General features: G+C 42.3%; 1 protein-coding gene across 1 annotated transcript; it reads right to left on the bottom strand.

The window, feature by feature from the left end:
• Positions 1 to 469: 469 nt before the first annotated feature.
• Positions 470 to 10,080, bottom strand: LOC110221841 (tryptase alpha/beta-1-like). The gene is made up of 6 exons (XM_021006506.1): positions 9,976 to 10,080; positions 3,416 to 3,476; positions 2,532 to 2,694; positions 1,752 to 2,017; positions 928 to 1,091; positions 470 to 798 (listed from the first exon to the last, which is right to left on the bottom strand). The coding sequence occupies exons 1-6, from the start codon at positions 10,078 to 10,080 to the stop codon at positions 643 to 645; spliced, it is 915 nt and encodes a 304-aa protein (XP_020862165.1). The 3' UTR covers positions 470 to 642.
• Positions 10,081 to 26,347: the final 16,267 nt, after the last annotated feature.

The following is a 26,347-nucleotide window of genomic DNA, read 5'->3' as shown; positions in this document are numbered from 1 at the left end:
AAAGAGACAGTTCATTTCCGTACAGCTGATTAATAAGAAGTGGTTTTTTGGGGCAGCTAGGTGGCACAGTGGATGGTGCACTGGCCCTGGAACCTGAGTTCAAATCCAGCCTCAGACCAAACACTTAACACTTACTAGCTCTGTGACCCTGGGCAAGTCATTTAACACCAATTGCCTAAATACTACTAATAATAAAGAAGTGTGTTTTTCCTCACATGTACCTAAAACTTGGTGGCCTATACCTTGCTTTCAAAGGTCCTCATCACTTTGTATTCCTTCCGTACAATACCTGCACTCTCGGCCAGAACCAACCCAAAGAAAACACATTTATTACAAAGTGCAAAAATCACACACAGTTTAATAAGATGTAAGCAATGACATATAAACCATCCTCTTTCCCTCTCTCCTTCTTTATCCACTCATCATCTCCTGAAATAATCCAAGTATCCTGGACTAGGAGTCAGGGGCAGAGAAGGAGAGATACCTCAGGGAAGGAGGTATTTGAAGAAGGCAGCATGAGTCTGGTGTGATGGGGAGGATAAAGAAATAGTCCCATTGGTTTCCCAGCAGACATGGAAGCTGGAATTATGGCTGAAGGTGATGATGTGATGAAGAAAGACAAAGAGGCATTGGGCCACAAGATCACTGGATGTGCTGATTGATCCAATCCACAAAGGCTGTGACACGAGTAAAGACTCCAGGTCTATGGGGAGCAGCACAAATCTCTCCCCAACTCACTATTCCAGCCTGGAACCAGAAGCCCTTAACCTTACACACCAAGGCTCCCCCAGAGTCACCCTGGAAAACAAGAGAGAGGCTGTTAGGATGGTCCAAGGGACAGAGAATGCACAAGAGAACAGGACACCTAAGTTCAATCTAGAGTTAGGGGAAGGGCCTCACAGAGAGCAAACACAGAAAGCCTCTCACCTGACAGGGGCTCTTCCCAGCTTCACCAGCACAGATCATGTTATCAAGAATAACCCTTTCATCTTCAGGAATGAAGTTATTTTCATGGTATTCCTGGTCACAGGTTACGGCATCCATCACAGGGACCCTCACCTTCTGCAGGGTGAAGGGAGGGGGCAGGTGCTCTAAAGAGAGAAGCAATCATGAAGAATTACTGCGAGCTTAGATCAGAGGGCAGGAGAATTCTGGGCACAGTGAGACTCTGGGTCTATAAACAAAGGTGAGGGTACAGAATAGTTATGGAGGCCAACATCTGTGCTCTGGGAATAACTGATACTTAGACACCAGGGTCAGCAAAGAAGCATAGTCAGAAGTCGACTGTCAGGACAAAGAAGTCATTTAGAGCTGAGAGTTATTTCAGAGATCACCTAGTTCAAACCCTTCATGTGACAGAGAGAGAAACTGAGGCCCAAAGAGGGAAATGGCACATAGTACATGGACACACAGGTAGAAAGCAGCCAAGTTTGGAACCCTCTAATTCCATATCCAGTGCTCTTTTCACTATAGCCTTTAGCAATGACCTTAGATTGAGCCCCCAGCAGGCTGAGCTCCCAGACACAGGGGGGGGCACAGCATCACTGCTCTGTATAGCAAAGAAACAGGACTTGTCAAAATAATTTTCCTTAATAAAGAAATCCTAGAAATGTCATCTCTACAACCCTTTCTGCTGTCTTCACCACAGTCCTTGCAATGCCTAGTCTTGGCCTTGATCCTGGCCCTCTACTAACCCTGGGACATCCCAGAGCCCCACACCTCCCACCCACTCCCAGCCTCTCACAGCTCACCTTCAAATCCAATGTTCCCCCAACCAGAGACCCAGCATTCCATGTCTGGAGTGAAGGTCTGGGAGGCTTCAGGGAGCGTGATGGTTTGGACATTCTCATTCAGCTGTACAGGGAACTGGAGTTTTAGCAGGGCAAGGTCAGAGCCTGCCTTGAAACCAGTATACTTAGGGTGAATAATGATCTCTTCCAGGGGCACCAGGTTGTCATCTTCATATAGATTCTGTTGCCGCAATTGGACCATATATTGTGAAGTTTCCTTTCCAGATCTGGGAAAAAAGGGGGGGAAATAATATTCCTTAGAGGGGCTACATGGCCCAGTCCAAGTATCCTGAGACCCAGTTGGACCCATCTGTGCCCTCTAGCTGTCAACCATGGAACTGGGTATTTGGACCTTCCTGGAACTCCCATAGCCCCCCACCACCCATAACACGGGGAAGTTCCCTAGCTCTCCCTCTGCTAACTCTCCTTCTCTTTCCCCTGGATTTCCCATCTTATCGTAGTAACATTGTGCCATACATCTGTTAGGCACTTTGCAGATGAAAAAGAGATTTTTTTTTGTCCAATAGCCAAGTGAGGAACTCACGATAGGGATTGGTATCCCCATTTTAGAAAACGAGGCCCAGAGAAGGGAAAAGCCTTGTCCAAGGTCATACACTGTGTTAGTATGTGGCACAGTCTGAACTACAATCCAGATCCTCTTTCTCTGAGACCTGAGGCTCTCTCTGTCCCACCCCCGATTCATGCCCCCTTGCACCTCTGAGAGGGGGGAAGGTGACTCACCTAGGAAAGCAGTGGGCAGCTGTCAGGATCCAACTGGGGTCGATGAGAGAGCCCCCACAGATGTGCTTCCACAAACCACCAACACTTTTCCTCAGACTGATCTGCCATGGCCATTCTCCCTCCTGAGCATCATCGCCCCCAACAATCCTAGTCTCCTGCTTGTCTGGATGGAGAAATGGGTGATTGTGCAAGAAGATCCATCAGTGTTGTGAATCCTCGCATCTAGTTCTCATGCCAGGATCTCATACATTGCCAGTGATCATTCCTGGCCTTGAGATTCTCTGCCAAGAGCTGGTTGGCAGCTGACGTGCCATCACCCATCTCCCGGTAAACAAAGTAACAGTAGCTGACATTCTACAGTGTATTAATCGTTTAAATTGCCCTTCCCATGAACTCTGTCCACTGATGATCCCATGTGATCCTTATAACAACTCTGTGGGGATAAATAGTACAGGTATTATCATTTTACAGATGAGGAAACTGAGGCTCCAAATGGGTAAGTATTAGAAACAGAAATAAGATTGCAGTTAGGGCTTTCCTTACCCAAAGTCTGGCACTCTCCACTACAACTTTCTGCCAATCCTTCAAGAAGTCTCTAGGGAGCACCCACTATGTGCCAGTACACTGTGCCATGTGCTCAGAACGCAAGGGCAAAGAATGAAACTACCCCAACTTGGAAGGAGCTCACATTCACACTGGGAGAAGCCAGAGTCTGGTCACCTGGAAACTACCTCTGCCCTAATCAAACCACCCTATCCCTAGGTAAGAGCTGAACGTTCTCTCCTGGATCCCAGGAAATACTCCCCATGCGGCCACCAATAGGCTGAGCACTGGAAACAGGAATTCCAGGGTGTAGACAATACTTGGATGGGGCTATAACTCACCTTGAATCACAGGGACTGAGTTTCCCAGGAGGGGAAGGGTCAGAAGCAGCAGGAAAATCATCTGGACAGAGAGAAAAGGGAGAGGGCTCGGGTCAACAGAGAAGGGCTCCAGTTGCTAGAGTCTGGGGTGGAGCAAAGTCCTCCAGCCCAACATCTCCATCCAACTGAGCCTGGGCTGGGTAGCCAAGGTCTGAGAATGGAGCAGGATCCTTACCTTGATCTGCTTCCCCAGCTCTGTGCTTCTCCCTTGGTCAGCACCCTACTTATACACCCATAACAGGAAGTTCAAAAAAAAGAGAAGAGCGAGATTGCCCACGGGGGCATTTAGCCCTCCTCTGGGGATTGGAGGGAGAGGTAAGGTGGTGGAGCAAGTGGATTTGGGACACACACAGGTCAACAGCCAGTCAGATCCTGATGTTCTCATCTTCTCCTATTCCATCCCCACCCCCTTTCTGCTCCTCAGGCCCTCTTCCCCATTTTTCTGGATCATTCAAAGTCTTGGCCTCTGGCACCAATCATAACTAGACTAAAGGCATCTAGGACTTCCTAAATGCTCAGACTTCTCCTACCTCTATGTTGTTTTCTTTTCTCAAAGCACTTATTCCAGGTATGTATAGTTAGTATGGATATCTGTGAGAAGCATGGCATATTGGATAGACAGTTGGCCTTGGTTTCAACACCCACATTTGACTCATAAATAAGGATACAATACAAATAAGGAAACTGACCAAAATTACCCAATCACTAAGAATAACTGAGTTTCTTTCATGACATCCTATATACTATTCGCCTTGATATTTCTTTGTGCTTAATTGTCTGCTCTTATCCAAGATGGTCTTCTCTATTCCCTTTTAGCTGGTGCTCAATTTAAATTGTTCAGAGACTACCATGTACCATAACTCTCAACTACACAACAGTACAACAGAATACTAGCATTAAAAGGAGAGGCCTTTATTTCAGAAAGAAGCTTGAGGTTATTAAAAGAATTTTGCCATATGCCAAAAACAATTCATCCCATTCTTGTCTTCCTGGTCAATTCTGGGCCTACTTGAATATCTGTGCTCAACATCTGTCCAAGATACAAGCAGTGGAGGAAGAGATCTATTGGTTATCCATCCAACTTCATGTCATTATCTGGACAATGGGCCAATTCTTCATCCATTTGACCTAGTCTGTATGAATAAGAAGGCCAAACTCTGGAATGATTGTGTCTCTCATTTGAAAGGCTTTGCAAGGTTCAGGTCTTTCTTTAATCAGTATAATACCATTCAGAAAAAAGTGTGTCTGGAAGACCTCACCATCAAGATGGAGTCCCTTCTCAGTATGACTTCTAGGGTGGATCTCCTTCCCAACAGAGTGCAAAACACTGGGCTAGCTCCCATCCCCCTTGTGGATACTTCCCTGGATATTAATGATCAGAAGAGAGGGTCAGCTCAGGTTTATCAATTGTTATATCTTCCAAGGAATCTTGAAACTCCATCTACATTATTATATAAGCACTTAACTAATGAGATATGTCCCTTCCTCCCAGTCAAAGAAAAATTGGGAAATGCCAAAGACAGAATCCTCATCACCTTAAAAAAATCAAAATAATTTAAAAAATAATCATTGTAGCTGACACTTCATAATAAACTTAATACACTTAACAGTTTACCAAAAATATCTCCAATAACTTGGAGTGAAGTATTACAGGTATAGAGAGGTCGGTGAGATTGGAGCCTGCCAGAATTGGCACAAAATTCAGTTCTTTTGGTGCTGACAGATATTTACACTAAAGAGAGGAGTAAAGCCAGCCTCACCTAGACTTTCTGTTCTTGACCCTAAGTTTATTTCATTCCCATAAGGAAACATTATAAAAGCTGAGGAGAACTTTGCTGCCTTAGTCTTCACCTAGCTCCCATGGAGGTTTTGAGTGGATTCTCCAAACTGAGTTTGGAGTCATCGACTGATAATGGAGAATTGCACAGGAGTTAAATAGAAACTTTCTAATCCCAAATCAGATAGTTGGCTAGGAACAAGGATTTCTGGTGGGTCCCATGAGAATGTGGTCAAAAGAACAAATTGAATCCTAACCTAGCATTTCTGCTGGCTTTTATTCAACAACCTCAGTACGATGAATCAGATTCTTTGGCTAGTTTTTCCCTTCTAGGGAGAGACTTACTAGCCATGACATACCAGTAGATGGTAGCAGAAAATACAGATGGACCTGAAGATGTTGATAGGAGAATTAATCAATCAATAAATTTTTATTAAGCCCCTACTATGTACCAGGCACTATACTAAATGTTAGAGATACAAAAAGAGGCAAAAGACAGTCCTTGCCCTCAAAGATCTTTCAATCTAATGGGGAATCTAATGGGGGAAAAAAAGTAGATGGTAGCAGATGGCAGTTGCACAAACATGATCTTAGTGGAAACTTCCAACCAGGAAGAGAGACCCACTGGACGGCTAGTAGAGAGTTGAGCTGTGCAAAGACGATGCGATGCCCAGCAGAAATGGCCCAGTGCCCAGTGGATAGAGGTCCAATGACAGCACCAAGGGCCTTCAATAATTCTGCAGCACTGAACATGTAGTTTGTTCTACCCATCCAACCATTTTGGACACACATGTCATTACGTGTGTGCAATTCATGAGTATGTCCTCACAACGTGTGTTCCTGGCATGTGTTCACTCTTCTTCATCACACTTGTTCCCTACTCATATATGTCCCTTACACATATACTTTCCATATATGTTTTCCAGTTATACTTGTTCTCTACAAAGGTACCCTTAGTAGTGTTCCTGGCCACATGTATTCTTGTTATATGTGCCATTTTTCACGAACCACAGTCACACAAATTCTTTATATGTGATCTGCCCTCAATGGATGGTCCTGCTCACATGTGATCCTTACCCCCCTAAATGTGTTGTATCCTCCTCCCTGCATGTGAGTCCCTGGAGAATAGAAACGGTCTCATTTTTTCTAATTTTATGTCCAATGTTTTTACATTGATTCATATATATATGACTTCCCACTTATTGTGTGATTGAGTGTTCCCTGTGTGTATAGAAAAAACATTTCTTGTCATTTATTTTGCTATGCTTTTTAATTAAGTGTTTTCCACTTGGATTTAATGGGTCCTGTAACTTTGTGAAAGCACATATGTCATTGGAGGCTCCAGAGCTTAGCACAGGGCCTAGATCATAGTGTAGGTGCTTAAGAAAGGTTTATTTACTGAGTAGCTGACTGACTGAGCCATCATTTCAAGTTTATGCTGACTAACAAAATACCTAGAATCTTCAGGGTCAATATGGGAAGGAGTACTGGGGGGCTACTACACAGGTATTATTACCTCCATTGTGTAGATTAAAAAAAATTCACATCAAAGGTCAACAAAGAGAAACTCTTTCATCCCTATCTCTTTCAAAGAATGTGACCTTCTTGCATGGCCTTTCTGCCTCAATTCAGGCCTGACCATACCCCCAAAAAAGCTTCCCTAAGACGCAGGACAGATGCTCTCAGTCTCTCTGTATTTCTAGTGTTCAAAGACCCATTTGCATGAACAGAGAGTTGGGGAGAGTGGGAGAAGTGTTCATTGTAAAGTGAGCAATGCCAAGAAGACACTGTACTTCCAATTAGTCTATTCCTACCCCTACCCTCAAAGCCTAGCAAAGGGTTTGAAAGTTGAGTTTTGTTTGTTTGGGATGAGATATTGTGCCCTGTTCAAATGCAAGTCCCACTCAGAAGGGCAGAAGGTGAGTGTGTCTTCTTGTTGGGCTGTGCTTCACACTATTTGCTGTCTGTCCCTGATGCCACTGAACACCCCTTCTCTCTGCTTGCATCCCAGCTCATCCCAGACAGCCACTGTTATCCCTGAGGCTTCCTGGAACAATCATTCAACTTCCTAGAGGATCTGGGAGGTTCCTTGGAGCCTATAATTCCCTGGGGGAGCTGCTGGCTGTCTCAAAGGGACAGTCTGTGACCAGATAGTAAGTAACCCATCAGCTTGTCTGGTAGCTCATTTCCTCTCTCCCCAGCTCTCTAGCCAGTGCTGCTCGGGTGAAAGAATTTGTTGTAAATCATCCATCCTTAATCTTCAATATGGTCTCTAAAGAGTGACAGGTATTCAGGGAAAGGCTTAACCTAACCATGAAAATCTCACACTGATGAGGTCTAGAGGTTTAGGAGTACTTGCACCCCAAGATCGTGACATGTGGGCCCTGCCTGGATGAATTCAACCCAAATCTTCTTTCAGCAACAGAAAAAGTTTATTAGAGATAAACCATTCAGGCCAGACTCTTAAGGAATCTAAATATTAGTAAGCCAGTAGGGACATGAGAAAGTCTAAGAGTTTAAATGGGGGCCAGGATGGATCTTATATATACTAAAGTAACTTTGGGTGACCAGGGAAGGGGCTGGGAAAAGGGTCTAGGTGAGAATTCAGATTGGAATATCTAAGAGATTGAATAGAAAATGGGAAGAGATAATGAGAGGAACCAGAAGGAAGAAGTTTGAAAGGCATCTGAGTAAGATCAAAAGGTGGGGCTAGGGCTTTCAAAGGGAGATAAGGAGTTGCGGGGGGCCCCTAGAAAAATGGGCCAGATTCCCTTTGGGGCAAGGGGTGAAGATCTTGACTTGGGCCCATACCCCATCAACAACATATTAAGATCAGAGCCAAAAGAACTACTCAAGGAGGCAGCAACTACCCAAGACAATGACTGAGCATAACTAATATCAAGGCAAGTCCATATACTCACTCCCACCCTGGCTAGTTTCTGATTGCTTTCTCAGTCCACTTTGCTGATCTTCATCCAAGTCATGCCTACCAGACAGAAGTGCCCCTCCCCCCAAACCTGCTAAGGCTCTGTCATTGGACTTCTCTCTTTCTCTCACCATTATCTCACCTGGTAAGTTCATCAGTCCCCACGGGTTAAATTATCATCTTCAAAGAAGATTGATTCACAGATCTTTATATCCAGCCCCAATTTCTCTCTCTGCCTCTCTGTCTTTCTCTGTGTCTCTCTGTCTCTCTGTCTTTCTGTCTCTCTCTGTCTCTCTGTCTCTCTCTGTCTCTCTCTCTCTCTCATTCCCTCCCTCCTTTTTTGGATATCTAAAACTAAATGTCCTATGGGTATCTCAACATAACAAAAACAGAACTTGTTATCTTTACACCTTACCCCAAAATCTACCCCTCTTCCCACCTTTTCTATTCATCTTAAGGGCACTATCCTTCCAGTCAACTAGGCTCACAATCTTGATAGCATCCTTGATGCCTCATTTGTGTTCCCACCGTATATCCAATGTATTGTCAGATATTATCATTTCCATCCTCATATCTCTTTGACGCTTCCCTTTGTGTTCATTCACATAGCCATCACCTTAAACTAGGCCCCCATCACCCATCACCCATCACCAGAATAATTGCTGTAGTCCTTTAATGCCTCAAGTCTGATTCACAGATCTTTATATCCAGCCACAATTTCTCTCTCTCTTTCTCACTCTCTCTCTCTCACTTTCTCTCTCTCTCTCTCTCTCTCTCTCTCTCTCTCTCTCTCTCTCTCTCTCTCTCTCTCTCTCTCTCTCTCTCTCTCCCTCATCACCTAAGACACCACAAAGCACCTTGTTTGTTTTTGCTAGATAGAGTCCCTAAAATGGGCTTCAGGAAGAAAACTGACAATCAAGGATTTGACAAGGCTCAAAAGATATTCTCTAAAGTCAGAGAATTGGCTAAGACCAGGGACTTTGAGTGTGAATCAGGAGAAGGGCAGTAAAAAGAATATATTTAACTTAAGCCGGGAAATCTGCTGGCTAGAGAAGGTGGCCACTAGAACTAAAAGTGTGTTAGCCCTCCCTTGCCAGGAAGAAGCTGAATAACCGCTGCACCCCCCGAAATGGAAGCAGAGAGCAGCAAAGGGTCCTGAAGAGGCTGAGTATCTGAAGCCTGGAAGATGATAGAAAAGAGAAGTTCAGCAAACACGAGAAAAGCTGGTAAGTCCAGAAAACATGATGTCCAGCAAAGAGCAGCCTAATGACATTGCCAGAGGACATGAGCAACTCCGCAGTACCAGATACATAAGTTATCCTGGCCATGCATGCATCCTGGGCATATGTCTCTCCCTACATGTGTGACTTCCATTAATGTACCTAGTCATAGGTATGCCTAGTGAGGGAGCTTCTTCACACATGTAGCCTAGCCTCCTGTGTTCCCTATATGTGTGTCCTCTAAGTACATTCCCTAATCACATATGTTCTCTATATGCATACTTTCCCCAACCAGGCATGATGATGTGAGGGAGAAGAAACTCATGTGATCATGGAGGAATCTTTTCTTGACTTTAATTTTTAATCTTTAATTTCCTAGGCTACTCGAATAGCTGTCTTCTTCTATGAACTATTGCGTCCTTTCTCCTTGTAAAAGTAAATTCAAATATGGAAGTTCCTGAACTACAGTTTTAAGTTGATGCCAATCCTCAAAGCACCTCCATTTGGGGGGGGGGTAGCTTTCTGAGAGCCCATGAGTGATGGGGCACCCAAGTATTGCTCCACAAGCTGAGAGGTTAATGTATAAGATCTTCCCTACCCACAGCCCAAGCCCAGACCCACCTTGGGGAACTATTCCTTCAAAATAGTTCTGCAGGTAAACGTACAGGGACTTGGCCAGCTCCTGGGTATTGACCCGAGACATTTTTGACATAACAAAGATTGTTCTTGAGGTCAGAGAGAAACTCTCTGGTGCTTAGGATTACTCACCTATTCCTTGGCTCCCGGATGTAAGGATGATAAAAAGGGTCTTTCTTGGAAAAGTGACTTTGGGAGTCTCCCTTGGAGAGGACACTCTGCGGTAGGGACTTTCCCAACCGAGACCTGACGGCTGTGATACAGGACTCCCCCAGCACATGTTCAGAAGTTGTTCCTTCCTCAGATTGGTGATGTATTTCTTCTTCTTTATCTCTCTATTTTTCTGTTAGTAGCCTTTGCTTCTAAGATTGCATAATCATATGTAATCACATTTAGGTGCATGTATGTTTATGATTATTATCATTATTAAATCATTTATAAGTTAGGAAAAGTATGAACATATCTTTGTGGGTACAGATCTGAACCCATGAAACAAATCATAAGTGCTGCACTGCCCATAACACCTCACTGTTGCAATTGGAGTCACAAACAGGATCTGTGTCACAATGCCTCTCCTAAAAAAGTCAGGAGAGGGTAAAGTTAAAGAACAGGAAATTCCTGGCTGGAAAGGGATCCCATATTCCTCCCTTGCTAAAGAGTGGGCTAAGAATACTGGTCCTTGTGAGGATTGGGGAGCCGTCTCAAACAAACTGAGCCATTGAATGTCATTAGATATTTAGAGGAGATCTCAATTGAAAAAGGGAAAGAGATAAGGGGAATAAGTAGAAGAGGATGGGCTTTGTTAACAGCAGGCCCAGTTCCAGAAACTATACCCTAGCCTTCAGCATTTGAAAGGGGATTAGGATAAAGGCCAAATTCCAATGCAAATTAGGAAAGTAAGATTTAGAGATTATAGGCCCCATATTCCCATAATGTATGTTGGAAAAACAGTTCTACAATTCTATGATTGTAGCAAAACCTCTAATTGACACTGGCGAGGAGGCCTCTGGGTATTTATGGGAACTCTGATAAATTTAAACAAAGAAGACCCGTGATAATTACAGGATTAGGAGGAAAAGAAATCCAAGCCAAACAAGTTACTATACCCATTAAAATAGGACAATTACCTTGTTGAGATTATACTGTAGTAATAGTACCCATTCTTGAATATATAATTGGAATAGACATTTTAAGAGGAATGACTTTGCAATTACGGATGGACAATAGCAATTTGCTGTTAGGGCCCTAACTATAAGGGCAGTGCTAGTAGGAAAATTTAAAATTTTTTTGTGTCTTTACCACCTGTGTCTTTACCACCACCCGTTAAGACCATTACTCTAAAGCAGTACCGTATACCAGAAGGGCAGGAGGAAATCTCTGCTACTATTAAGGAATATGTTGATGTAAGAGTACTGATTCCTACTACTACCGAATGGAATAACCCTGTATGGCCAGTGAAAAAGTCAGATGGGACATGGAGAATGACTGTTGATTATAGGCTATTGAATAAAGCTACTCCTCCTTTGTTTGGGCCAGTACCTGACATCATTACTTTGATTGAAGGTATTCAAAAATATTCAGGGCATTCATGTGCAGTGATAGACTTGGCTATTGCCTTCTTTACCATACCAATAGATGCAGCCCAGTGAGATCAGTTTGCTTTTACTTGGCAAGGGAGACAGTATACATTTACTCACCCACCACAGGGATATTTATGTAGGCCCACTATTTGCCATCTGATGGTGGTGGAACATCTAGATGAGTTGAAAATGAAAGGAGTGCAGATAACTCATTGTATTGTATTGATGACATCTCAATACAAGGTAAAGATTGGCAAAGGGTGGAGGAAAATTTGCATATTGTGTTAGAACATAAGAAAAATAAAGGCTGGGGAATTAACCCAAACAAAATTCAGGGACCTGCACAGGCAGTAAAATTCTTAGGGATTTACTGAAAATAAGTGGCACTTCCTAAGACTGAACAAAAGATAATAAATTTTCTTCCCCCACTAATAAAACTGAGGCCCAGAAATTCATAAGACTTTTTGGATATTGGAGAACACATATTCCCCGTTTAGGACAAATATTGCACCCACTTTATAAGGTGACTAGGAAGAAATATGAATTCAGTTGGGGCAAGGAGGAAGAAAAGGCGTTGGAACAAGCCAAAGCTGCAATCCAAACAGCATTAGATTTATGGCCTATGGAAAAATGGCCCTGTAGAATTACAAGTATCTGTCCAAGAGGGATATGCTGATTCAAGCCCATGGCAAAAAACAACAGTGCAGGAATGTTCCCTTAGGATTTTGGTCAAGAAAGCTGCCTGCCCTCTGCTGGGGGAAATTGTTCCCCTTTGGAACAACAAATTTTAGCCTCACATTGGGCATAGATAGAGATAGAACAATTGACAATTGGCCATAAAGTGGTCTTACAACCCAAAATTCCTATAATGCATTGGATAATGAGCACTCCTGCCTCTCATAAAATAGGACATGCCCAAGAAGCTAATATTATTAAGTGGAAATGGTATATTCACAATAGAGCAAAGACTGGGAAGGGAGGAATTTCTACACTACATGAAAAAGTTTCAGAATTGGGAATGGCACAAAATGAGATACACTGGTGAGAGCCACCAGGAATTCACTGGTAGAATGGGGACAGGGATATGACAGGTTAAATCCTGAAGGAAAAAGACATGTTAGATGAGCTAATAGCTGTGCATTCAGTTAGAAAGAATGAACAAGGGAAAGAATGCCCTGTATTTACAGATTCCTGGGCTGTGGCTAATGGATTAACTACTTGGATGCCCATATGGAATGAAAATGGTTGGCAATTTCATGGGTGGTATATATGGGGGAAAGAACTGTGGCAGGATATATGGGATTGGTTTCATAATACTAACTAACATTTCAGTTTTTCACGTAGATGCACATACTTCACTAACCACCCGGGAATGTGAGTATAATGCACATGTGTATCATTTAGCCAAAATAGCAACAATACATCAAGAAGATCAAGAATATTATTCATTAGCACAATGGGCACATTGACAAGCAGGACACCTCGGAGTCCAAGCCTTACACAGGTGGGCCTTGGACAGGGGAATTTCCCTCCCAATATCTCTATTAAAACTAATACAATCTGAGTATTCCATATGCCATATTCTGGGTATTGGTGGCATGCCCATATAAGAATGCCACTCAGAAAAATAATTGTAGGACTATAGATATCATTACTTTATATTATGGATCCCCTCTACAAATACAAAGTGACAATGGAACATGTTTTAAGGGAAAATAAATAGACCACTATTGTTCATATCATAATATACAATGGATTTATCATATACCAAATTATCCCCAAGCAGCGGGATTAATTGAAAAGATGAATGGGTTATTAAGAGAGAAACTTAGATAACTTGGCAACAGCTCTTATGCGCATCGGAAAGATAATTTATTGGAAGCTTTGCAACAGCTAAACAATAGGCCCCTAAAAGAGAACGATGACCCCTAATATTCACATAAGGATGCAGAGGCCGAAAAATCTAACATTATAATGGTGGGCTTGTGATCCACATGCCACACACCCCTTCTTAGGAACAGCCAGATCTGCTGATTACACTTTACACACTTTAAATCCTGTAGATCTTCCTGTAGGGAAGATAGTTATGGTTTCCACAGGAATAGGAATAAAAATCCCACCTAAGCATTTTGGGCATATACTTCCTCGGTCAAGCTTGGCTGTTAAGGGGATATATATCTTAGGAGGAGATTATGTGGAGGAAATAAAAGTGATCATGCAAAACCTTGGTCTAGAACCATTGGTTTGCTCTATGGGATCTAGAGTGGCACAATTAGTAATTTCCACCTATTTCAAGGAACAATGGGAGCACGTAGCAGAGCCACCTTCAATCACAAGCAGGTATGGAGGATTCAGAAGTACTGATTTAAGAGTAGGATCTAAAGTATGGGTTAAAACATATGCCTCTGAGATACCTCGAGCTGCTACAATAGCAGCTGAAGGCAAGGATGGTACCATGGTAGTGGCATTTGATGGAGATGACAAATTGTATCATTATCCCCCAAACACAATTATTTTTACATGAATAGTGTCTTACAGTTTATCTTGTACTCGTTGGAAGAGCAATGGCACAACGGGAGAAGAATACATTGGTGTGATTGGGAGAAGCAGTGGACCACAAGGAACATCCTCAATCCAGACAGAAACCTGCCACAGGACACGGACTGAATGAGACAGCAGAGCAAATGCCACAACCATACACTTCCTCCAGATATGTGTCCTCCCCGTTAATAATATCACCTGATCAAAAGACTTTATTGAATATTCCCTGCTTTTCCACAGGAAATCCATTCTACAATGTGACATATAATGAAAGCCAGTGTTTTGGGAGCATTTTAATATCCCTAGAAGGGAGGGCCCAAACTGGTCCTTTCACCTATTTATGTTTTAATAATGATAATCTTACAAATTTCTTGCCTAATCTTACACATATACCTTGTGATAATTCTACTCACTCTCCTATTCTATTTAATAGAACTGGTGTCTATATGTATTTACCTACTAATTATTCTTACTGGTTTATACTAAACTGCTTAACTTCTTTCATTTCAGCAAGGTTACGAGCTTTTTCTTTTTACAAGGGAAGCCCTTCTATTGGTTTGTTTTTTTCCATATGGGTGATGCTTGTGGCATGCCCCATAGGAGACAATGATCCCAACAGGATAGGTCAGATCTACAGGCCGACTGAAGGGTTAATGTATAAGATCTTCCCTACCCACATCCCAAGCCAAGGGACAAGGAACTTCCCTAACGTGTTGTTCTGGGATTTGTTTCAACCCAGACCCACCTTGGGGAACTATTCCTTAACCAGATCTTGAGGTAAACATCCAGGGACTTGGCCAGTTCCTGGGTATTGACCCGAGACATTTTTGACATAACAAAGATTGTTCTTGAGGTCAGAGAGTTTAGGCCAAAACTCTCAGGTGCTTAGGATTAATCACTTTTTTCCCTGGCTCCCTGCCTTCTTTGTGTAAGGATGATGAAAAGGATCTTTCTTGGGAAAGTGACTCTGGGAGTCTCCCTTGACAGGACGCTCTGCCGTAGGGACTTTCCCAACAGAGACCCTGACAGCTGTGATACAGGACTCCCCCAGCCAGATGTTCAGGAGTTAGTGTTTCCTCAGACTGGTGATGTATTTCTTCTTCTTTATCTCTCTATCTTTCTGTTAGTAGTCTTTGCATCTAAGATTGCATAATCATATGTAATCACACTTATGTGCATGTATGTTTATGATTATTATCATTATTAAATCATTTATAAGTTAGGAAAAGTGTGAACGTGTCTTTGTGGGTACAGATCCGAACCCAAATTAAATTAAATTAAATTAAAACTGCTGCACAGCCGGTAAAACCTTCCTGTTACACAAGCATAATTATACCAGGAATTGTTGTTCCTGTTTGTCTTTGTTCTTGAAAAGGACCGTGACATCAGGGAGGTGATGTCATGACTTGCAGGTGAACTGGATTTAGGTGAGGGAGGGCTCTGCAAAGTCACAGCTTCACTATCTCCCCTGAAGCCATGCTGGTGCAATAGCAAGATATAGATCAGGACAACTGGAGATGACCCCCATATCAGGAATAATAATGATAAGCAAAGTAATCAGTCTTAAAGGTTGCAAAAGACAAGGCCTTTCCTCCTAGACTATCTCTAAGGATGTGACCCAGGCACAAGGCCTCTCTAGCTGTTGTTCCAATCCATTCTCTGTCACACTGCAGACCCTTACAAAGCTTATACAAGGTTGATTTACAAGTTCACATTTACTCATGGAATGAGTGGGGAGGCTTCTGTGTGGCGTGAGGAGAGCAGGGCCAAGAGGGTACCACCATACCAACACATTCCCCAAACCATGACAAGACCTAAAATTCAAGTTTTGTTCTCTTGCAGCAAGATTGTGCCCCCATTCAAATCCAAGCCAGACCCAGAGGGGAAGAGAAGCAATGTCTGTGTGTGTGTCTGCCTGCTTGTCTTTTAGCCATCTTCCCTTTCAGCCCATCCATCTTTTAGCTCATTTCTCTGTCTTTTTGCCTAGCTCTCAGCTTACTAACATGAAGTCACTTGTGGGTTTCTGCTCAATCCCAGCTATTCCAACAAATTTCTGGATGCTCAGCTATCACCTTTACCCCTGGCATCCCTGGGGATTCTTGCTCCCCTGGAGTCTGCTGCTAACTGCCCTCCAGCTCACCAGGTCTGTTTGACCCATCATCTTCTGTCTGACCTTCCAGTCTATTTGCCCTCTTTACCCAACTCTCTATCCTCCTGTTACAGGCCAAGCCACAAGACTGCAGCTCAGGGCTGCAAATTAGCTGGGAATTACCAATCCTCACTCAGTATTGTCACTAGTGTCAGAGGAGCAGTGAGACTCTAGGGAAAGATTTCACTTGCATAAAGGGAATTTCAAACTTTGTTAAAGAGCCATCATTAGGAACAGAAAGGGCAGTCGAGGGAACAACAAAAATCCAGGGCAATACGTGGGCGTACCTAGCAGTCACTTATTCGCTGGTCAGTTTCTGATCTAGGTACAGAGACTAAGGCCAAGATAGGACAGAAAACCCCAGAGTAGGGGAAGGGGATAATGGGCACAATCTTGGCCTTGGTCATGCTCCATACTCAGCAAGAGGACTGTGACTGAGCACTGCTACAGGTTGGGAAATGGCTCAAGCTATGGGTTTTTAATGTTTCTTTTTAGGATCTATATGGAGGTAAGCAGCGTGAGATAAAAATATGGGGGACTCTGAGGGTCCTCAAATTAAAAGGAAGATGGTAAATAACCACAGGCAACATAGACAGTACAGTGGGGGAAGACAAAGAATATGAAGAGTTGTTCAGAAATGTTAATTACTTCCCCAGAGTTTTGTTTCTGCTTTGTTTTCTTTTGTTTTACAACTACAGGAGAGCCTTGAGATTTTCTCTTGGCTGAGAACAGATTTTTGACAAGGTATCAACTAGAGACACAATGTGCCTTTTCTGGTAGTTTGGTTAGTTTTAATGAACTATTTTCCCTTCCTTTTTACTGTTTGTAATTGGATGTGACTGACTGGTTCATGGCTCCTCACACCAATGGATGGCCCAATGCCTTCACCCCTTCACCTAGAACTCAAAGAATTTGACTAGGGAGCCCTGGGGCAGTAGGACAGAGTTCCAAGAAGAGGTAGCTCAAAGGCAGAGGAGATGAGAGACATAGGGGCAGAGGAGGCTCTGTTCATAGAGAATAAGTTGACCAGCTTCTCCAAAATTTCCCAGACCCGTCTTTTCTAACCTTGATTCAATTTCCCACTATGAATGAGTGAATGAACGAACAAATGAGCAAGTGAATCAATGAATGAATAACAAAGCATCTATTAAGCAACTATCATATGCTAGGCTCTTATTTCTGCACTTATAAAATTCAGAAATGAGAGAGACCTTGTATTCAAGTAGTTTACTTTCTAAAGCGGAGAGTGGAACAATCCATACAGAAAAGTAGCAAACAGAGAAAGGGGTTTTTTGGGCAAGTGACAGAGATTCTAAGCCATAGGGCAATTGATTATTATGTCCTTTCCAAATGCAATCTTACTTTGATTACTATTCTGACAATAAGAGCTAGGAAGCAGCAGTGCGGGATGTGGGGAAGGATACCCATGTGGTAGCAAGGCAGATAGCATGATGCCCTGGTAGGACCAGCTTTCCTGGTGAATAAATGGATAGGACAGGAATCATGGTCTGAGGCTAGCTAAATGGAGTGGGTTAGGTGAGTTTGTACTCACTGAAATTAACAAGAATGTAGTAAGTATCCACTGTGCTAAGCCCAGGGTTACAAAGAAAGGAAAAAAATAGTCTCTATTCTCAAGAAGCTGATAGTGTAATGGTGAAGAAAACATGAAAACAACTATATACAAACAGGATGTATATACAAGGGAGCTCAGCTGTCCTGGGCAGACTTTCAGTGCTAAGTTGCTCAAACTCCCCAGGGAGGGCATGGTTTCTGGAGGTCCAGGCTACAGGGGGCCGTTCCACATGAGGAGCAGTGGGCCATCAGCAGCATAGATTTCAAGATGCCTGGAAAGGTACACATTTCCTGGTGGTTGAGTCAATGATACTAGACTCAACCCTGCCTCCAAATAATGCAAACCATACGTCCATCAGCAAAACAACCAATGTTTATTAAGCCCTTGCTATGTGCCACCCTCCATTTGTGGTGCTAAGCACTGGCCTTAGTGAAACCGGTAGGATTCCAGACCTCGGATCAGATTACCGGTTGTTCTAGGATCTTCTCTCTTCCCTACACACTCTGTCTGGGAGAGCTCGTCTGTTCTTTCACTCTTGTTCTGTCATATCAGTCGTGTCTGACACTTTGTGACCCCTTTTGAGGTTTTCTTGGCAAAGATACTAGAGAGGTTTGCCATTTCCTTCTCCAACTCATTATACAGATGAGGAAACTGAGGCAAACAGGATGCAGTGACTTGCCCAGGGTCTCACATCTAGTAAGTCTTTGAGGTCAGATTTGAACTGAGATTGCGGCCAGATTTTTTTTTTTGGTTTTTTTTTCCTTTTTTTTAGGCAATTGGGGCTAAGTGACTTGCCCAAGGACACACAGCTAGTGTCAAGTGTTTAGGCTGAGGCCGGTTTTGAACTCAAGTCCTCCTGACTTCAGGGCCAGTGCTCTCTACACTGTGCCATCTAGTTGCCCCTGAGGCCAGATTGGAACTTAGGAAGATAAGTCTTCCTGACTCCAGGCTCAGAGTCTGTGCACTGTCGCACCACCTAGCTGCTCATTATTACTCAGTTATAATTCTCAGATCTGTACCTCTCCAGCCAACTTCTCAGAATTTCACTTCTCATTTTGATCCAGCACCTGGATATACCCAGCTTGGTAGATATCCACTTCTAACCCAACTTGTCCAAAATTGAAGCTATGATTTTCCTTTCTAAACTTTCTCCTCTTCCTGTTCTCTTTTGAAGGTTTGTCATAAGAGGGGAAAAACCTTGGAGTTATCCTTGACACTTCTGCCACCTCCCATCAAAGCTATGTCCACAGATCTCTAACATCTCTCTCTTCTTTTCCATTTCCATTGAAGCCAATCTAAAGACAAGCCTTCATTATCCCTTCCCCAGCTTTTATTTATTCTGTTCACCACGTCTGGAATGGGCTCTCCCCCCTCTCCAACCCTACCACATCAGGTGAAATCACCTAAAGATATCTTACACAACAGTAACCACCAAAAAGCATCTGGTACTGGTTAAGAAATAGACAAGTTACTCAACAGAACAGCTAGGTAAGCAAGATCCACTAGCAAACAGTGTAAGATTTTAGGACACCAATTATTGGGATAAAGGTACCCCTGGTCAACAAAAACTACTGGGGAAATTGAAAAGAAGCCCAGCAGAAATTAGATTTAGATCACTATCTTAGAACTTAAACCACAAAATGTTCCAAATCTACATATAACCTGAATATAAAAGATCATGTTAAAAAATTAAAGGTGAGGGGCAGTTCAATGGTGCAGTGGATAGAGCACCGGCCCTGGATTCAGGAGGACCTGAGTTCAAATCCAGCCTCAGACACATAACACTTACTAGTTGTGTGACCCTGGGCAAGTCACTTAACCCCATTGCCTAGCAAAAATTAAAAAAGAAAATTAAAGGTGAGTTGAAGGAAGTACTTTAATCACCTATGCCTAGGGGAAGAAATGTTAAGTAAAAAGGGAGAAAGGAATCATAAAAAAGAAAATGGACAATTTTGATTATTCTAAGCTGGAAAGCTATTTCATGAACAATAACAATGTAGCTAGAATGAGATGAGAAGTAGTTGATTTGGGGTGGGAAAGACTTTTGTTTTAGCTCTCTCTGAGAAAAGTCCAATACCCAACATACATAAACAATTTACACAAATTCCGTACAAACAAGGGCTGTCTACTAATAGGTAGGTGGTCAGAAGATACATATGGGCAGTTTTCAAAGGAGAAATAAAAGCTATCAACCAATTCATGAAAGACTGCTCCAAATAATTAATGGTAAGAGAAATGTAAATTAAAACAACTCTGAAATGTAAACTAAAACATCACTTTGTGCCCATCAGATTGACAAAGATGGAAAAAGGTAAACATGGTAAATGTTGGAGTGGACTGGGAAGACAGGGACACTAAAGCACCATCAGTGAAGCTGTGAGTTCTAACGATTCTGGAAAATAATTTAGAAATATGCTCCAAAGTTAATGGAATTGCATGATTAAGAATGTACCTAAGAAGGTCAAAGACAAAGGGAGATTTTCCCATATTTACAGCAGTACCACTATAAAGGTGAAACCTGGCCCCAGCTAGGGGCTGATTGGCAGGATAAAGTCGGTTATTGTTCAGTCATTTCAGTCGTGTCTGACTCTGTGACCCCATTTGACTCTTTCTTGGCACAGATACAGGAGTGGTTTCCCATTTCCTTCTCCAGGGATAAAGCTAGAGCAAGGCCAAGGACTAACGTTCAGTCTTCCCAAAGAGTTTGTGGTCCCTGCCATAGAGTCCAAGGCCCCATCACAGGGCTTGAGATGGTAAGGGCAGCAGGGAGATGGTATAGAGAAACTGTTCCCCCAGCTGGATCTTCAGGTCCTGAGGATTCAAGGAGCTGTCAATGGAGAGTAAAAGAAGCAGGTCAGAGGCCTAGGGGGGAAAGTGGCTTTAGTGTTGCAAAGCCTGGAGGCAAGCCTTAGTCTGATACCTACTATTTATGTGATACTACTGGGAAAGTCAGCCTGATCTCTTTGAGCTTCAGTTTCCTCATCTATAAAGTCAAGATAAATAATACTCATGCTGCCTACCTCACAGGGAGGGTGAAGAAAGCACTTTCAGTATCTTAAAATAGTATTGCTTATAAGGAGGCACCAAAGGGCAGTGACATAGTTCTCAGCCATTTGGGAGTTAGAAACAAAGACAGATATGAGAGTGAAGGACTTGGAGTGACAGAGAAGGTAAGATGATGATGATGGATCAAAACTATTCTCACTTTCCATTTGGCCTGCCCTTGGCTACCCTCTAGTGGTTGTCTAGCAATGAACAAGCCAGGAAGAGAATTCTGGAGAGAGTTCCAGCCAATGGCCATCTCTAGAAAACAGCTGGAGAAAGGATTAGAGGTTATTGCATACAAAACAAGTGTGAGTGAAAAGGGAGCACCATGGAGAGGGATGAACTTAATCTTTTTTATTGTAAACTTAATCAACAAATCAACAAACATTAAAAAACTGCAATATCAAGGCTGGGGCAGGAAAGGAAAGAGAGAGAGAGAAACCAAATCGTTACACAGTTTGTTAAAAAAAAAAACCACATACACAAATTCTAAAAATATATACATATGTATGTATATATGCAAACATACATATATGCATATGTGTGTATGTAGGTATGCATGGACATGGCATGTTCAGAGTCTTCAGAGACTCTAGTGGGGAAAGCTGTGGCTAGAAAAGTGCAAGTTAGGTGAACATTACATTCCACGGTCCTTAAAATCTTCCTAATCTTCCTGACACATTGCTTGAAACACTATCATCTCTTTCAGTCCCAGATTCTTAACTATTTTTGTGTGGTAGAGCCCTTTGGCATTCTGATGGATCCTATGGAACTCTTCTCAGAACAATGTTTTTAAATGCATAAATATATAAGATTAGAAAAGAAACAAATTATTCTGAAATACAGTTATAAATTTTTTTTTACATTCACAGATGCCATGTTAAGAACCTCTCCTTAGGATGTAAGACCACAAATCACCCTAGAAAGGGTGCTAGTCATTTATTCTCTCAGTTTAATTAGCTTTTAAGATTATTTCCAACAAAGCTTCTAAGGACTTCTTTTGACATAAAGAGAGCAGAGAGATGTTCAAGGTGCTGAAGCCCTGGCAAAGAACTTGGCTCCTGAAAAATAAGAACAGGAATTCCAAATACCAAATTATCCTTCACATCTCTGCCTTAGGTGGACCATCTTCTTTCTGAAACACCTTTTCTACGGCTTCTCTCCCGTCTTGGCTCAGCCACCAAACCCAGGTTAGAAATTAACCTGCTCTTGCAAACAAGATTAGAAGAAAAGTAGAAAATTGGGAAAGAATTTTTACAGCCAGTCTCTCTGATAAGGGCCTCATTTCTAACATATAGAGAGAATTAAGTCAAATTTATAAGAATACAGGTCATTACCGGCTGTGTGACCCTGGGCAAGTCACTTAACCCCAATTGCCTAAAAAAAAAAAGAGTACAAGTCATTCCCCAGTTGATAAATGGCCAAAGGATATGAACAGGCCATTCTCAGGTGAAGAAATTAAAGCCATCAATAGTCATATGAAAAAATGCTCTAAATCACTACTGATTAGAGAAAGGCAAATGAAAAGAACTCTGAGGTACTACATCACACATCAGATTGGCCAACATGATAAAACAGGAAAATGATAAGTATTGGAGAAGATTTGGGAAAATGGGAACACTAATGCATTGTTGGTGGAATTGTGAAATGATCCAACCATTTTGGAGAGCAATTTGGAACTATGCCCGAAGGGCTATAAAAATGTGTATATCCTTTGACCCAGCAATAGCACTTCTAGGTCTATATCCCAAAGAGATCATACAAATGGGAAAAGGACCCACATGTACAAAAATATTTATAGCAGTTCTTTTCATGGTAGCGAAGAATTAGAAATTAAGAGGATGCCCATCAATTGGGGAATGGCAGAACAAGTTGTGATATATGCATGTAATTGAATACTATTATGCTATAAGAAATGAACAGGCTGACTTCAGAAAAATGTGGAAAGACTTGTGTGGTCTGAGGCTAAGTGAAGTGAACAGAAGCAGTAGAATGTTGTACATAATAACAGCCACGCTGCCTGATGACTAATATTGATAAACTTAACCCTTCTCAGTAACACAACGTCAGAACTTGACCCTCCTGTAAAAGGAGAAAAGAACAAATGCAAAGAAGGAAGGGCAGAGCCCTGTCTACACTGGCCACATTTAGGGTGGCCTGGTGTCTGGGGAGACAGGCAGCTGACAACGGGAAGCCACTGCCACCACTACTAGGATTTCCCTCAGAAACAGTAAAACCATGAATTGAATGGTTCATGGTGGTTTTTCAGGGGAGAGAAGTCCTGAAACTCCCATCCCATCAGGAGGAGCACAGGTGTTCATCTTCAGTGCTTGTCACCAGGTACAAAATAATTGGCCAATGATTTTACCCAAAGATTTCTGAGCTATAAGACATAGACAGGAGGGATGCAAAGACTTTAAACACTTTCAGAAAGGTGATTTGTATTTTATTTTTTGAGGGGACAAGATAAATTTGAATTGTGAGTGAAAGGTTTTTCACTTCCTCCCTCTTTTTTACTGGAAAAGAAAATCTTCCCTTTCCTGGGAGACTACATAATTATATAGACAGAATTATTTGGGTAAGTATATGGGTGGATACTTCGGCAAGTAGAAAGCTCCCTGCTTTGCTAATAGTGAACCTGGCACTGGGGTAGATTTGGAGAGTTCAAATGGACAAATCCCGACTCAGTGGCAGTCTTCTGAAGATGAACATTCTGGTCTGGAGAACAGAAGCTCCCAAAGTCACACAATTAGTAAGTACCATAACCAGGACAAGCCCAGGCCATTCTTTGACAATCCATTTAGCTAAGCTCAGAAAACAATGGGCCCAAATCTGTGCCCCTCCAAACTTCTTAGGATATCACTTGGGAAACACACCTATAGTCATAGAGTCTTGGAAAGTCATAGTCAAGAAGGCTTTTAAAGACCCTATATTCCCTAGTATTCTTCTTTACAGATAAGGAAACTGAGGCTCACAAAAGGAGAGGTAACTGGATTAAAGAGACATAGAGAGTAAGTAGTAGAGAGAGGAGTAGAATCCAGGTCATTTGATATCTCATTTAGAGACCTGCCCCTAGCTTTTAAGGCCTTGGGCAACCAGACAGAAGGGAGTGTCTACTGCCAGTAGGACACCTCAATTCTATACCAAACACCATTATTCTCTCAGGTCATCTGGTCCAAATATTATGGGGAGCAAGAATCTCTTCTATGGTGGCCAGGAGAATTAGTGGGGGGGCGGGGCGCAGAACCAAGATGGCAGAGTAAAAGCACTGACTTGCTTGCTCTTCCCCAAACCCCTCCAAATACCTATAAAAAATGGCTCTCAACAAATTCTAATGCAGCAGAACCCACAAAAAGACAGAATGAAACAAATTTAAAACCCAAGAAAGCCTGGATGATGGATTAGAAAGGTATATCACTCAAGGCAGTGAGAGGAGCGCAGGTCAGCATGGGCCCTCAGCCAAGGCAGGCCTCAGAGGACTGAATCACAGGCAGCTGTGGCAGTTTCCAGAATTCTCAACCCACAAATGCCAAAGACAACTTAGAAGGTCAGTGGGAAAAGTCTGTGTCTTTGGTGAGAGAGAGAAGTGCAGCCCCAGCCACAGTCCCCAAGTTTGGTCCCAGGGTGACAGCTGCTTCCTGAACTTCTGGCCCACAGACTGAGGGGAATCGAGCAGCTGCTCAGAGGGAGATTGCAGGGATCTCTCTACCAGTGCAAGATTCTCTTGCTTTGCCCATGCTTGGATCTGAGTCATAGTTCTAGATGGCAGTCCTGGGGCAAAGAAGAGCACAGGTGTGGTAGAGCTTGTAGTGGTGATAGAGAGAGAATCCTCCTCCCAGTTCCAAAACAGAAAATAGTGTTTCTGGTCACTCATAGACCATACCACAGCCAGAAAAGGAGTAAATACCTTGCCCTTGATCATAGCACTTTGGAAGAACTGAAAATTTACAGGTCCCAAGAAGTATCCCTGAAAACAGCTGCACAAAACCCTGGAAGCTTGGAACAGTACATTCTCCACACTGGAAGCAGCCCCCTACCTTAACAAAGAGTTTATAACTCAAGTAATTGGTTGAGATCATGATTAAGCAGTGCAAAAAGAGTCAGAACATAGAATCTACTTTGGTGAAAAAGAAGATCAAAACATACAACCAGAAGACAACAACAAAGTCAAAGCTCCTACATCCAAAGCCTCCAAGAAAAATATGAATTGGTCCCTGGTCAAGGAAGAACTCAAAAAGGATTTTGAGAAGCAAGTAAGAGAAGTAAAGGAAAAACTGAGAAGAGAAAGGAGAGGGATGCTAGAAAATCATGAAAAACAAGTCAAGAGCTTGCTAAAGGAGACCCAAAAAAATGCTGAAGAAAATAACACCTTAAAAAATAGCCTGACCCAAATGGCAAAAGATGTTCAAAAAAGCCAATGAGGAGAAGAATGACTTAAAAAGCAGAATTGGCCAAATGGAAAAGGAAGTCCAAAAGCTCACTGAAGAAAATACTTCCTTAAAAATTAGAATGGAGCAATTGGATGCCAGTGACTTGATGAGAAATCAAGAAATTGTAAAGCAAAACTAAAAGGATGAAAAGATAGAGGACAATGTGAAATATCTCATTGGAAAAACAACTGACATGGAAAACAGATTGAAGAGAGATAATTTTAAAATTATTGGACTATCTGAAAGCCATGATCAAAAAAAAAGAGCCTAGATATCATCTTGCAAGAAATTATCAAGAAAAACTGCCCTGATATTTTAGAACCAGAGAGCAAAATAGAAATTGAAAGAATCCACCCATCACCTCCTGAAAGAGATCCCCAGAGGAAAACTCCTAGGAATATTGTAGCCAAATTCCAGAGTTTCCAGGTCAAGGAGAAAGTATTGCAAGCAGCCAGAAAGAAACAATTCAAGTATGGTGGAAACACAATCAGGATAACTCAAGATATACCAGCTTCTACATTAAGGAAACAGAGGGCATGGAATATAAATATTCTGGAGGGCAAAGAAGATAGGATTACAACCAAGAATCACTTACACAGCAAAACTGAGCATAATCCTTCAGGGGGAAAAAAAATGGTCATTCAGTGAAATAGGAGACTTTCAAGTGTTCTTGACGAAAAGACCAGAGTTAAACATGGTGGCCAGGACTAATAGTCATCTCTTCTCTGCTCAAAGAAATCCAATCAATTATTCTTAATCAATAATTCTATACATTAGACCAGAATGCAGAAAAACCTGGGTTAAAATCCTATCTCTGACACTCAGTAGATATATGACCTTGGACATACCTCTTATGATCCCCAGACCTTGCCTGTAAAATAAGGGGATTGGATACGATGCTGTCTTAAGTTCCTCTATCTCTAAATCTCTAAGTCTGGGACTTCTCAAAGAGATAGTTCATTTCTGTACAGTTGATTAATAAGTGTTTTTATCCTCACTTGAACTAAAACTTGTTT

This window comes from Phascolarctos cinereus, unplaced genomic scaffold, assembly GCF_003287225.1.
Source record: "Phascolarctos cinereus isolate Bilbo 61053 unplaced genomic scaffold, phaCin_HiC Scaffold_4;HRSCAF=312, whole genome shotgun sequence".
Lineage (NCBI taxonomy): Eukaryota > Metazoa > Chordata > Mammalia > Diprotodontia > Phascolarctidae > Phascolarctos > Phascolarctos cinereus.
The sequence above is the reverse complement of the archived record's forward strand: the minus strand, read 5'-3'. Positions and strand labels throughout refer to the sequence as shown.